Below are 15,960 nucleotides of genomic sequence, written 5' to 3'. Positions count from 1 at the left end.
CGAGGTGAGAGACTCCGACTTATTTTTATTTTAGTTTTCCAAGTTTTCTACAATTTTGTTAATGATTCAGATGTTGACAAATTTTCTCCACGACATAGTTTATTTGTCCATCAAACCTTTTATTGATACAATTAATAAGTAAGAATTTCTTTTCCCTACTACGTAAAAACGTGAACATCAGACATTGAGGTAAGGATAATGTTCAATATTTTGCAGTGTGAGAAACCTAAGTTCATCATGGAGAGACGACTCATGTTGCATTGATAGTATAGTAATGTTTAAACATTTAAAATCCTAAATCAATGAACGGTTTACTGCTAGATGATATACTACTTACATTCACGAGGACTTGTACACATGTGTTATTTGAACTCAGAACTTTGGTTTGTTTGTTTGTAAGTTATCTGTAATTCAGTATAGCTCTTCATCCTACAGTTATGGATGGTGCGCTGCTTCATCATCAATCTTCAGCAATATTAGCAACATTTACCGGATGTTTACCAAGTGATAACAGAGCTAGTTATCTTTTCATCTATCTGACGCAAATCCATATCAAACATGTGTCATATGGATTAACGTTTATCCGTTCAGTTTGTATGTTATCGTTAGAGCGTTCAAGAAACTGTCGTAACTAAAAATATTTCATCCTAGTATGATGCTTTTCAGTAGTGCCCATCCATGATTCCACATGCGTAACTCGAACCCAGGACCTTCGGTCTCGTGTGCAAACACTTAACCTCGAAACAGCTGAGACCGCATCCAATGATGTTGTGTCTAATGTGATCTTGCACAACCCTTCATCTATTATTTGAGGTGGATAACTGTCTCACAACGGACACCGAGTTTACTCCACTGATCACTAAAATGAAACGGTCTCTGGTGCCTCCAGGTTTCAGTGGTGGTCTAGCTTAGATCGACTCGTGAATTCAACTGTAAAGATTACTATAATCTACACTGTTCACCATTCTGATAATTATTTAAATATTTCTCCCACTTTCAATTGAGTATTTTTATTAGCAGAATATGAAAGTAGACTCAAAATAGTTCAGTTTCAATTATTTGCTTCCTTACAACTTTCACTATTCTAATTATGAATGACTATCAATCGTAGTTAATTAAGACATGGTCAGGAGCTTCATGAGGTAAATTTCAGAGGGTATAAACATTGACAAGTTCAAAATATAAACAATTTGCTAATTATATTATGAATGTATTTGATTAAGATAAGTCACTATTCTTTAATGACAGTTAACAAACAAGCAAGACAATAAAACATGGACATGATGAGATATTCAGTTCCAACATCGTATTTAACGTACGACAAAAGATATTTGATAGAACAAAGAACAATCTGTTTCGGGAATTCACTGTCCCGCCATTTTGTAGCACTTTGTTTTACCTGGAAAAGAAAACATTTTTCCAGTTGCGTTGATGAATAAACTCCTATAAAGCAATATCAACAGCTAACGACATATAAAAGAAAACTAGAGAATAGTCTCTTCAAAATATTTCTTCTCTAGAATTCCTACATTTAAGTAGTATTAAGTCAAGAGATATCAATTATCAATGAAGGAATATCTACATAAATATGAGGATCAATTTAATAACATGGGTAAAAATATGGCTACTTTGATTGGATCATTTTGTGAATTCGAAAGTCTTCTTGTACGGATCTAAGTTATTCGCTTTGAAATGAACAGTTTCAGAATGTAGACTTCTGTGAAGTTATCTACACAGAACAACATATACACTGAATGTACTGATAATCTTTCACTTTCTATTGGTGAACAACTGCCATTTACTTATTGTGGCATATCTCTGCAAAACATCTAAACAATTCAGCTTATTTTTCTAAAACGCTAATGTAATAAATGCTAAAGAATGTTGGATCTTGAATAGTCTGTCATAAGAAGCATTAGGTTTCCTTCATTTCAAAAGTGTTCATGAATCAAAAGCTTTTGGTTTGTCACATTCAGACAACGTTGCATAATAATGCGGTATTAATTCCACGATCAATATTGTATAGTAGGAAGTATTACACTTACATTTGTCAAAGTCTTCCGAACCATCTTTTTTAAATAAATAACGATAAATATTTAGTTATCATGATGTTTGATGGGATGAAAAATTATGATACGACGAATATCAAAAAGCACTCTGGAACCAAGATCTCATATTTTGTGTTTTTCCATTAGCGCTGAGTATTGCACAGCTTGTATAATTTACGATGCACAGAAATAAACGTATTTCTCAACAAACCATCTTAGATATTATGCAGAAGGTAGATCGACTAATGGTGGATATGTTTGCAAAGATACGACCAACTAAACAGCAAAATAAGCGTGATAGTTCTATTTCATTTCGCCAATCTTCATTCGACTTTGAGAGTAACGTCCAGAATCAATATTACCCTGGATTCATCTTCTGTATGGGGTAGACTCAACGATTACTCTTATCAAATGATAAGAAATGCTGATAGAAACAAAAATACGTATAAAACGCACAAATGTGCAACACCTCAATAGTTTATCATAGTCTATGCAGTCAACATATACCAAAAGAGCAGGATCAATTACTTCAATATGTTCCGATGCAGAGCATTGAGTTGTTGATTTACTCAGAAGGTGAGTAATCAAAGTTTTCAATAGAAATACCTGTTTCTAGAAAGTGGTAAACTTGATATCTATCCCTTATAGATTGTCAACTAAGTGAATCAAGCAATAACAGTCAAAAATTGTCTTTCAAGCTAACTATCAATGAAGCACAATGATCCAGTAAACAGAAATAGAGGAAGTCATTTGTAAACTATGTGACAGCGAGAAAAATATCAGAAGACGAATATTATGGGTAAAATGAATGATTCTAATTTCATGAAAACAATAGTATCTAGTGAATTTACATATAACGGCATTGAACATTGTTGATTGTATATTGAAGTGAATATAAAGTTTTGTAAACACACAAGACGTAATATCGACGTATTTTCATATTGACTCACACAACTACGCACAAACAATATCTCACTTCACAGTTTTCATGTTTAGTCGACAAATACTTAGTTTGTAGTTGTTCACACAATCTAAATCTTGAACCACTACTTGAAAGTCTATAATAATTCAGTCCATATTATTGTCACTGTCCACTGAATGTTGCGAGTAATAATTAATGGATATTTTTCAACCTTTTTCCAAACAGAGACTGCGTCGATTATTAACATTTATCTACTAATCACTGCCAACGCGCAAACAAACGAGAAGACTAAATTCATTTAGTATTGTTTGTTTGAATCTTCCCATCGATGTGTTAGCACTGCAACTGGTCAGTTTCTAATTGGCATATGTACATACTGTGCGTATTGCCTCGATATAGCCTTAATTCACAAGCATGGTAAGTAAAGATAGATAGTGGCTGAGTGACTTAGTGGCCGAGTGGATAACGCGATGACGTTTGAAGTGAAAGGTACTAGGTTCGAGTCCCAGAGTCAACATCAACTGTAAAATACAGGTACATCCAGCTGACGAGTCCCAAGTAGGACGAAACGCGCGTCCTGGATTCCACTGTTAGTGACTATCCAAACGAGAAGACCGTCCAATGCTTCCAGGTTTTCAACGGTGTTCAAGCTTGATGACATCATTCATATTAGTGTTCACATATCCTGTTGTAGTTAGAGTTGACATTGGTAGTTATATTAAGATTCGCTTTCTAACACGATTTCAATTAATTTACGTAATTTACATGTTTGAATGCTGGCCGCGAATCTACTTCATAATACAAATAGAGATGGGAGAAACTCTCCTAATGAACATTCATAAGGCCGAAATTAACTCGAATCATGACAATTGTGATAATAAACAGAAGGCACCTTACCTGCTCCATCTTTACGTGGATCTGTATCTTGAAAATTAAATAAGATAATGAAGAGGTAAATATCCCGCATCCCACAGTAACACGATTTATATATTTTTGTTTCCATTTTACAGAATTATGAGTCTTATGTGATACAACTCAAGCATTAACGTAGTCCAAATCAGATCACTTCAGTTAATCATATTTATATTGCAATCGATGGATTCTTTGACCGCCTAAATTTAACACTGGTAGAAACAGTTTCCTGAATTGGATTTTCCAAGAATGAAATTCTTCACTAAAACTGACTAAGAAAAGTATTTCAAAACTATTCTGATGGAATAACATTCATTTATGAAAAGGCATAACTGTGATTCAGAGACATTGTTGAGTTCAACTATGTAGTTGATCAGATCAATAAACATAACTATTTGAATTCCTTGTTGAGTTTACAAGCAGTGATAACGGTGAATGAATCTTCAATAGTGTCATACACAATAATCGTTGCATAGTATAATATGATAAATATCTAAATTCACTTGTATCACTTACGTTTCTGATCGCAATTATACAAACCTAAATGTAAATCACATTCGTTTAAATGCTGACAATATAACTGAAAAACTCGGAAGAAAAGGAATATTATTCGTATTCAAGGTGTCTGGTTATTTCACATTGACAAACCCTGAAAGAAACCTATTTGAAATGGAATTTGGTCGCTCAATTAGTTTCAAGGTGAATAATGAAGAAATATTGTCAAACATATTTTGACAATCAGTATCTTTGCTTTTTGTCAGTTTTAATATAATACGCTTCCAAGTTGGTTACTATTCAATACACTGAGTCCGTGTTTACACAATGAAACATACATACCAAGAATGATTATCTCAAAGTATACTGTAGAAATCATTTCACGAGTTTCCGTTAATACACAAATACATATCGATGAGTTATCAAAAAGCGAATATGTGTGGTTTCGAACCTAGTCGTTTTTAAGTGATTCGATAATTATAGGAAGAAGAAAATCGAGGGGACCAATTGCAAACTACAATAGAAATGAGACAAAACACTAATGTTAGGTATAGCATTTAAAATGTTATTTAAAACTATGAGGAAAGAATAGTTAGGTTTGGTTATTAGTGAGTCCATCATTCCTTCAAATGGACAGAAACTATTTGTCATAATCTTAAACGTCCCCTTCTATAGTAGTAAACTACGATTCTTTTATTAGACATTTGTTTGATTAATCATTCTAAGTTTTCATAGAAAGTGCCTTGACAAATATATGTGTAACCGAATTGTTCTAGGTGTATAGCTCAAATACACCTTTCTGTTGCCTGAAAAAAATACAGTCATCGCTGGATAGCGATTTCAACTATATTGTACTATATAATATTCATCTCAGGTCCGTCACTTTAAGACTAAATATTGAGATATCTGATTTCATCGTTCAACTGTTACAGAATACGCCTGGAGATTGTCAGGTCATTGGTTTTCATTCGATTAACTTCCAGCTTTTAGTTCATATCAAGCTATTATGTTTGACTGGTACAATAATGGGCAGTAAAGAAATTTAACATGCATTAATGTTGTAGCCAAATTGCCATCAAAAATGACTTACAAATTGGAAATGAGCCTCCATCATCTGTAAAATGTTGAAAGTTGAATATAATAATTACCTAAAGAACATGTCTGTAAATTGAAGGTAAAAATGTGAAAACGGATTCCAGTAGTCTGGCCTCAACAATTCGACTGTGATACGTGAAAAGTTTAGATCATGTCTACAGTAATAATGTATAACGCCTGATGCTTGAATACAGAAGGCACATTTCTGAAACTTCTCAAATCATTTTTACAAAGCACAATTAATACATAAAACAAATATTTCAATGAAAATTCGTTCCAATCACTTGGATTTCATCACTCATATGAGACGTTTGCATCTAGTATCGTCTACATAATTAACAGTAAGATTCTGTTGAAGTCCCCTTTCATATCACATTGTCAAAACATCAATGTTGCGTGTTCAATTGATTCATGTTAATTAAATCCCAATAAACAACGTCACTTTTATGTGAGTCCTATTCAGTATCGAAATCGACATAGTGAATTGGCTATAATGCATTTTCACATACGTGAATTCATCATTATTCACACTTTTTAACTCATATATATTTCCAATACTTTAGAACTTACTTCCACCACAAACGGCATCACCTGAAATGATTGTTTACATTATTTAAAATGGATGATTAAGTAAACGTGTTTGGTGTGAACATTATCTCTGCTGTTACATATTAACATATTCCAGAAGAACTACTCGAACAACACAATAGCTACTTTAGAAAGCATTAGAAAATGATAACATAATCATTAGTCTCACGCTAGTTTATATGTTCACAGTGAGTTGGAAATGAACTTTCCAAAACGAGATTCTTAAAGTTAAACGAACGACCGTCAACTTCACAATTATAAACCAGACCAAATCTATTAGGATATTTTTGTTGTTGACAATCTTGATCACTACAACCAATTATGGTGACATCTTTTCCTTTCAATCTATGAGAAAACTTTCAATTGTTCTTTGACGATTTGATTTATTTAGTAATTTTGAAACTGTCTATAACTCTCTACCCTCTTTCTATACATGCATTATCTGAAATAAGATACTTAACTACGGGTATTCACACACTGTGTAAGTCTAAGTGCTGTACATTTTTCTCGTCCTTTGTAAACTCAATGTATTTTATCGATAGACCAGCACATTTATAATACGACATCACTGATGTGAAAAAGATCTGCATTCGTAATCAGTCAGTCAGTGTTACACCATGTTATCAATAAATTAGATTCTATCTGAAAATTTCACAACATTCTTATATTCATCATTCAGCAGTTTAAGAATGATGTGCAACTTACACAATTCAGGGTGTGTGGCTGGAAATGAAACAATATGAATGGGTGAATTTGTAGGTATATCTCTTAAAACATAAAACATTATTGTTGAGCCTTCTTCTATCTTGTTTAAGACAAGTGTCACTGAATAGTTTATTCTAAACTTAGTGAGATCCTATCACAACATTGTCAAATTAGCCGCATTGCTTAGAACACAATTTACAAACAACACTATTTCAGTGATATAATCATATTCATCTAATGGATTGAGATTAATGGTAAGATTACGATGAAGCTTTCTTGTCCACAAATCTGCTTACTATATACATGCATATTGTAAACACCTTAGTCCGTACTTCAAGATGGGTTAGCAGGATGGTGTGCCACAACACAACAGACTGCTTTCTCGGTACAGTTCAAACACTTTACCAGAAACGTGACAAAATAAAGCCATTACTCGATCTACCGAGGTCAGAAATAAGTAGACCAGGCTCAAGTGTATCCAAAGCTGTAAACACGTTCTCTAAGCCACAGTCTCCAGAACATTACACAAATTCAATGAAATCGATCAGTACACTCAGATTGTATCAAGTTACTGCTGATGAAAATCAAACTTAACAAGTTTGACCATATCACATTGATGGCAGTGTCTGAGAAATGCACTGAGAACGAGAACTTTACGTCTGTGTGTGTATTACGCGAGAATTGAATATGGATTAGGTATGAAAGATCATCACGATGAGCAGAGAGAGGATTCAAAGTCATACACTGTGATATCTCCTCGTGCACTTGGACGTTCCTGAGAGTAGATTAAGTTGTTAACAAACGGAATATTATAGTCATGCTCATACTACAATTAAATATCATGATGTATAAAATGGACTATGTATTAATCCTTGGATAAGAATATTCAGTACAAATTTAAGCAACTTACTAATAAGACCACAGTTACTCAGACCTTAAGAAATGTTAGGTAAATAGAAAGTCAAACATAAAACTAAGATTTTAATTCAAGAAATTTTTAATTATTTACTAGTTAGTATGTAGGATTTGGGTGTAGGTCGACATATCTGCACTTATCTGTGTTACTAGAATAATGGTTAAATCAATATTGTTAACTTGACATGATATGACTGTCTAGTCCATAAGATCCTTCGTCGAAGTCAAATCATTGTCAATGCTGACTCGTCCTCTCAAGAACTATCACTGAATACATTCATTGATATCGTTAATATAAAATCATGAGTCCACAGAATGTAACCATATCTGACTGTTCAGGTCATGCTTGTAGAACCGCAAGTGAATGAGAGTGTTGGAAAATTCAAAAAAATTGTATTATCAGAGGAAATCATTTCCTTATTACTCTATTCTAATCACAGCAAAACGATGTTCGATCTGTGATATCATCACTTGGAATCTGCAACAGTTACTGAACATACCTTTTAGGCACATCAATTCGAATCATCATTGTCATTTCTGATACACAGAAACACATTTCACAGAATAAAATTAAACTTATTGTCAGTGTAAATGACATAGGTATGACCATATCTATAGCAACCATCAGATTTATTGACGTTTTGTTGTGGAAGGTCTGAGGAAAACCGAATAATACAGTGTACGGATAGCACCTAATATTTAGCCAACTAATCACTGTCTCCCGGTTATCCGTTTCTGGTCTAGAAAATATTAATTTCTAAATGAATTGAAAACTGATAAGTTCGTTACAGCAGCATGTGCAACACAATCCAACTGAGTAGCAACGACAAATAAATTAGTAAGAATTAATTGATTCTAGATAATTCACATCGTATACCACACTATGAATTTTCATATTTATTTCATATTTTTAAATTTCGGAGAATTCTGAATACGAAGAACATTTGCACCACATTGGTGTCTCGACGATTCAGATATTCGTTATCGACTCATTCAATAAACTATTGGATATTTTGTTGAGGTTTCGTCACCACATCTGTAAAGCATCCTTTTGATGCTCGCTCTTATGAAATGTTTAATTATTAATGATTCCTTGAACGGACTAATAAATACAATGTACGGATTGTACGGATTGCATAACAGTTATTGGTTTAAAAAGTGTTTCTATTCAAACAGACTGATGTCTTTCATATCGTGAAGTGTATCAGAGAGTTGAATCAAATATGAATTGTAGGTTGATTGAAAGAGAACATCGGATAGCCGTTTAAATCACAATTTATCGATTCGATTTCAGGGCGCGTTTCTAAGCTTATCGTGCACATACAACAAAATAAATCGTTTGGGTACTTACACGCTTCTTTAGTAAGCTGGACACCACCTACAATAAAAGCGAATTCCGAAATTATAATGAAACAAAACTGAATGTAATTTGTGGACTGAAATTTCATGGAACTGTCATTATTGATTTATTCTCACTTACCATCACACTTTGTTTTACCTGGGGAAATATAATAGGTAATTAAGCTGTAATTTCAATTGTCCAATGATTAAATCAACTAACTCAGTAAGTGAATAGTACTTAACATCACATCCAAGTGATTGAATCAAGTGTGTATGAATTATTATTGGAAGAAAGGAACTAAACATTCGATTGTTGGTTAATGCAATCAGCATCTGAGTTCAATCTTGAGAACTGACAATAACTAGAATATCCTAAATTTCTATCTAACCAGTTAAAACAGACTGATTACTGATCACCAGGCAATCAGATATCGTTAATAATGTAAGTGGTCACTCCATAAGTTAAAATCGGTCAACATTCATATCAATCAAAGTTTGCTAGAAAGGAAACACGTTAAAACGTAGCAACTTTCTTACGGAAATGAAATGAGAATACGGACAAATGCTTTGAATTTGTTCATCAATCAACATCAAAAATAACTCCAGAAACCAAATATTTCAGTTCCAAAACTTACAATTGTCGAATTCGCTTTGTTTGGTGGCTGAAATTGCAAAACAATCGATCAATATTTAAATGCTACATTGAAGTCATTTAAGTGTTTATCAGTTCAACAAGTGACATCACCTGGAACCGATAAATATGACTTTAATAACTAAATAAGTCATTCCCTCGAGCTCAAATGTAGCTCATTTATGCGGCTAAGCAAACATCCGGTTCATTCGAGAACTTCTGAAACTGAACACAATTCATATACTTTTGAATTCTTGTAGTATTTATAAACAGGAGAAGCCAAGATAAACAGATTAGAAAACTCATTGGAACCATGAGTTACTGAATAGTTCTTTATATTCAATTTCCTCTCTTTGACTTCATGAAACAAACATGGAACGATCTTGATAATGTTTTGATGAAAACAACTTGATTTCAGTAAATGTTACTGTGACAGGATTTTGATCAGATCATCAGATTGTAACATGTTTTGTCAAAAACGTACAAGTCCTACATTCTATTGTAACAGATGTTGTACTCAGTCTGTGAGGGATTTCAAAGAAGAACGAAATAGTTAATTCATTCCATCGACATTTTGATTGAAATGAAGCCTTCATTATCCCTTTCTGAAACATTTGGGAAACTAAACAAACCTTTAAAGATGAGGCAATGAAACAATATGTATTAGTGAATATGTATGTATCACAACTGTCTATTCAAATTATAAGTTGTTTGCTCCGTTGAAAGTGTTACAGTAAATGTCTGTCACCTACGTTACATTTTAAGCAGAAGTAGATCACCTATTTTGAAGTCATTTGCACAATACATTGAAAATTATTATTTCATTTTGATTTCTATATCCGAAAACAGGAATTACCTCTTTATGATCATCCTGTGATAAGTAGTTTAGTTTAGCAAGCCTTCGAGTTATCAAATATTAAAGTACTTAAATCTACTATGTACTAAGATGTGTTGCGTACACTTTATTGAACTGGAATCATTCGTTATTACGGGTAAGAACAGAGTAAAATTCCATGGTTCAGTTGTGTACTGTGGTTATTTGTACAACCAAATATATCAGTTCTACAATTTGTGTGCAAAAAAATCAGTCATACAACATCACTGATCATATGTCACTAATGGTAATGGGTTAAATCGTTAAGTTGTTAATATTGTGGAATGTGTTACGATCAGTCATCGTTGGCATTTGTGCATTGTATACTCAATTTTTCAATAAAGTCACCAGATGATAGGCGCAGTCGATGTGTGTTAGAAAGCACTGGACAATAGTCTCTATGTAAACATCAAAAGTGAGATGCGGGATCATCCACTCAACCAGTTCAAATAATCAATATACTCGCACACGGACTTCATAATCAGTCATAAATCATCTATTCTAAATGTCTGACCAGTTAATTGGAAATTGATATATTCACTGTATATTCTTTCACTAGTCTAACAGATTTAAGCAATATAAAATAACGAGACAAACCATTATGACTGCATCCGAGATAACCTGCAAAAATAATGATCTAAACATTAGTGCTCTGAATATAAATTATATGAACTACATAAACTGTATTTCAGAATTACACAGTTACCAGAATACATCTTGATATTCAATCCGATTTAGTAACAGTACTTCTCTGCTCTCTGAGCTAAGATCATGTATCATGTGTGTTATATTTGGTTTACTGTAATCACAGAATAATTAAAATAATTCACTTCAGTGATCATACAACTGCTTCTAATTTGATTGGTTGATTATTTGAATATTCCAGAATAAAACGTCAGTGTCAACTGAAATGTCCCTTGGATGGGTTAATTTGATGGAAAACACGCTTGAAGTACCTATGTACAATACGAACTATTTATCAGTAGAACTGATCATCAAAGTAATTATTACATTCCTAGTGAATCATTAGATCAACAAAATGACCTTCAATAAAAGAAGTGTTTGGGTGGTTATACTAAGTATCTGAGTTGTTGATTCCTCTTTTTTCGAATCGAATGATACATTGTTTGAGGAGCACATATTTCTAGTAAGGGAATGGATATTTTGAACACAGTTCAAGGATTTTGATAGTAACTTTTTGATTAATTTACTTCATGAATGAAACTCATCTACTGGTTTCCAAGGTCGGTCGATCATTTTAAAAACGTATATCCACTGTACGCTTGTTTGTTTGTTCTTATGCAATAACTGACCATTCATTCATGACTGATTGAAATATTGTTGAGGGTCGGCGTTTCAGTAAACTTCCATCATATCATTAAACATTCTTAGCACACGAAACACAACTATTCGTAAGTGAAGTCACCAACTTGTAAATATTAGTCAAATACCTAATGATTTCTTAGAGCTCTCATTTAATATAATAACAAAAAGGTATATCATACTTACAATAGAATGTTTGAGGTCCTATAGCTATACATTAAAGAAAATTGATAATCACTTATCTCATTATATCAATCAAATCATTTTAATCATTTACAAAGCTGAAGGCAATCTAGTATTAGACATCTGTGCGACTACTCTCGAGTCTTAACGGTCCACTTGGAACAGTCATTTCATGATGAATAATTCAAATATACACTGATTTGACAAACCCATCTCGATCAACGAGAATCTATAGATGATACGAACGTGCTTCGTAAAGTATTCAGTTTTACATGCAAACACGATCATTGTTTAGCTAACGTCGTCTGCACAGAGATAACAATCAGATCTTCATATTTTATTATTCTAAATTTACATTGAGAACAGCTTGAACAATCACAGTGGTTTACATTTGGTTTGATGAAACCAGTTGATTATATTATTGTAGCATCATGTCAGAAGACAAAGACCTATATTGTACAGTCGAGCTGAATGAAAGACTGTGTAATTACGTTCACGATGTTGTTGATTAATCACTTAAACTACTCATATCGTTTCGAGTTGTAACTTTTCAGTTATTCAGTTAGTGTAGTCATTGCGTTTATTACTTATCTCAAAGTATGTTGTTATAAAAGAAGAGGGTAGGGATAAATCGTTCTAGATATTTCCACATTTTCTATGATATGGATCACCATCCTCATATTTGTAGGGAATGAATAACTTGAAATCTTTTTGGTAATATTGAGCACCATTGTTTGAGTGTAAATAACACAATCACATTCTGCATGTATCTTATTGTGCATTTTAGGTCGTCAGTATGAATTAGATTCAGAGTTGCTTTATTCAAAGATAAACTATTTAGTTAAACGTTTGAAAAAGTGATCGCATCATTCATGTCGTGCAAAAGGTGAATATTGGTCACTAAACTGTTGAGAATAATCCAGTTCACAAAAGGCTGTCGATGAAAAAGGTTATCATTTTAATCAGTGACATTGGTTTCATGATAATCAACATTACAAAGTGAAACAGTTGAATAACAATAACTTACTGCCAGAACACAGAATACCACCTTAACGATGAGAGTATACATCAAAAACGACATTTTAACCAATGAGGATGTATAATTAAATACTGATTATGGGCATTTGTTATTCATCTAAATTGTAAAACATAATATGTCATAAGTGAAACCGATTGAACAACCTAATAAGTAGGCTTCAAGTTTATGAATGAAATTGTTCACTGACAAAGAAGAATATGAATTATCCAGTAAACTCGACTGTTTGCTAATGAGTTACGAACACATTGTGGTCTATATGGATCATTTCCCTTATCAAACATGTACTGTTTAATGATCTAATCCACTGACATTTGATAAAACACATTAGCTATCTGGAACCCATAGTCAGTTTGCAATAAATTTTCATTGGTCAAATTTAATCATTGAAATTACTCTAGTACACTCGTTCACACTTCACAAACAAAATGAGGCGTTGAGTCATGAACATATTACACAACATGGAACTCTTATTTGAAAATTTCCATCAAATCTTCAAATGGACTTACAGTTTGGAGACACATATTCATCTGTAATAACATGAATTCATGAGCAGCGTTATTAGGAATTACAGTTATTTAAACATTACTGATATGTATTCTCAGTAAAGCCTGGAACATAGGTTGATGAAATATCTTCTGAAGAATATAAGCTATCCTCTCAAAATGTGATGTATGATGTTGACACTGTATACATGAACGAGGAATAACAAAACTATAGAAATAAAACCAATTACAGTAATTTAAATTACTTGGAGCTATCCATTAACCAGTAAGGTACTGTATAGTTCTACTGACATTCATCAATTGATTCTAACATCCAGTAACATCAGACACACTCTCCTATATGGATTTCCTGCACCAAGTAGGTTGCTTTCATAAAGACTCAATAATAAATTCAATCAATGATGAAAATTATAATATTCGATATCAGAAACATTATGTCATATAATTCTGATAAACTTCGTCTTCTCATTGCATTATTGAAATTTATCAAAGGGACTAATTATTTTAGAAACATTAATAATATTTCAGGTGTTCACATTTTCAATGCATTCTCGTATGCCAGTTCGCTAAGATATTCATTATTTCATTTAAGATGATGAACTGATCTAACTCATACTAATAGTGAAAATGTGAGAGCAGTGGACATCCACTTGCTCCTTGAATGAGACTCCTCAACAGTGTAAATCCACGATTTCGTATGCTAGAACCCAGAACATAAAACAAGACTAATTTCGGTTTATCCAATTCTTCAAACATAAACATAATAATTAATTATGAACAATGCTATTATGAATGCTGATGTACAGTGAAATAGGAAGTCAAGTTGAGCGTGATGAGATGAATGTAATTCACAACATAAAGAATAACGAGTTGTTTTACTTACTATCTCCTTTACAATTTTTTTCACCTAAATTTAAAAATCGGTTTACAATGGAATCCCATCAAAGATTACTTGACTTGTAACAGCCTATGGTTGAAATAACAAAACCAGTTTATTAAAAAAGGCACTTACATTCTTGTTCTGTTAATAAGAATAAGTTAAAAGATAGTGATTCATTTCAAGTACACTTAGATGGGTTAACTTTTCACCTACTATTTGTCAATAATTATGTATTTAATGGAAACAAGTTACAGCATTAGAGCACAGGGAGATCTGTTATTGAATATCTACTTTTATGAAATAGTAATATTTACTTGACCCAATTAAGAAGACTTCATGGGATGAGGGAGAACCATTACCATTGTCAAAACATACTGTAATAGACAATTGGATGTTTCATGAAAGACGTTCTCACAATGGAAATGAATTGTATTCTACTATCAAGATAATCATTATCACCAATTTCATTTCGACGACGTTGATCAGACAATCAATAAACGACGTGTATAGAAATCTTGAAATGATGATGAGAACTGTTGGCATAATACAAAAATTGTGAAGGAAACAACTTACGGATGTGTGCTTTAGTCACCTCAATAGTGTAGCTATGTGATGAACACTAAATCCACTGAAGAAACAAATATCGTTTGCAGTGAGTTAAGACTTATTCACTCGATGTTATATTATCACCATACATGAGTACACAGTGTATAGATAGGAAGTATATACACTTGTTAATTAGCAGAATAATATCCCCCAAATAATATCCACTAATTGTGATTAACCATCCATATTCTCATTCTCACTCCTTGTGTTTCATGTGAGTTTCTGTTCTTTATTCAAACAAAGAGAGTAAAACAACCCATCTAAAACCAAATAACTTACGAGCTGTGAATGCACAGTCTAAAAAACAGATCGAATACCAATATCAGATTAGCTAATAATGTGATGTAAAACAAAAGTCAATCGATCAAAATGTCACCGAATAAAACTTTCCACACATTAATCTGATTTCATAAACTGATGTAGTTCAAACACGATGAAGTGATCAAAGTCTACGTATTACATGCATGATAAAAGTTTCATTTGAAAGTAGTTGGAAGTTGGATGTAAAACGAAGTCATCAACACCAATAAACACATTGAAAGCAAATTATCATAGATTTTTCTCAGAATTAAACTCCCTGATTGATTTACCGAATGAGTGGAGAGAGATGATCAGAATCAATGCAAAGAACAGCATCTTCAATAATGTATGTGTAGTTGTGCGAACTCCAGATGTTCTGTCGACTGACTGACTTGTATTTATAATGTATTTAGTAATTAGACCACATGATATACATTGTGTTATTGAAATACATATGAACATAATCCGAAATCACATGTTCCATAATACGTGAACTACACTTGTTTGTCATGTTTAATTAACGAATACAACTTCATTGTGAATTAGAATACTTACATTAGCAATGACGTATCTTAGTGACAGTAATTACTGTCAATTCTG

The 15,960-nt window shown here is 32.7% G+C and overlaps 1 protein-coding gene and 1 non-coding gene across 2 annotated transcripts; one reads left to right on the top strand and one right to left on the bottom strand.

Annotated features, from left to right (window-relative positions):
- Positions 1–1,364: 1,364 nt before the first annotated feature.
- On the bottom strand, positions 1,365–15,730 carry Smp_138060 (MEG-3 (Grail) family; the record flags this gene model as incomplete). Its single annotated transcript, XM_018797664.1, has 18 exons — positions 15,651–15,730; positions 15,340–15,357; positions 14,587–14,595; positions 14,458–14,481; positions 13,578–13,598; positions 13,060–13,080; positions 12,036–12,059; positions 11,124–11,147; positions 9,657–9,683; positions 9,161–9,178; positions 9,032–9,058; positions 7,676–7,699; positions 6,766–6,783; positions 6,043–6,063; positions 4,399–4,422; positions 3,868–3,894; positions 2,046–2,069; positions 1,365–1,399 (listed from the first exon to the last, which is right to left on the bottom strand). Exons 1-18 carry the CDS (start codon positions 15,694–15,696, stop codon positions 1,365–1,367), a joined length of 432 nt encoding a protein of 143 aa, XP_018646759.1. The 5' UTR covers positions 15,697–15,730.
- Smp_tRNA_00960_Pseudo_TTG.1.1 lies at positions 3,416–3,484 on the top strand. Its single transcript has one exon. It is a non-coding gene (tRNA).
- Positions 15,731–15,960: the final 230 nt, after the last annotated feature.

This window comes from Schistosoma mansoni (assembly GCF_000237925.1).
Source record: "Schistosoma mansoni, WGS project CABG00000000 data, supercontig 0163, strain Puerto Rico, whole genome shotgun sequence".
NCBI classification, from domain to species: Eukaryota; Metazoa; Platyhelminthes; class Trematoda; order Strigeidida; family Schistosomatidae; genus Schistosoma; species Schistosoma mansoni.
The sequence above is the reverse complement of the archived record's forward strand: the minus strand, read 5'-3'. Positions and strand labels throughout refer to the sequence as shown.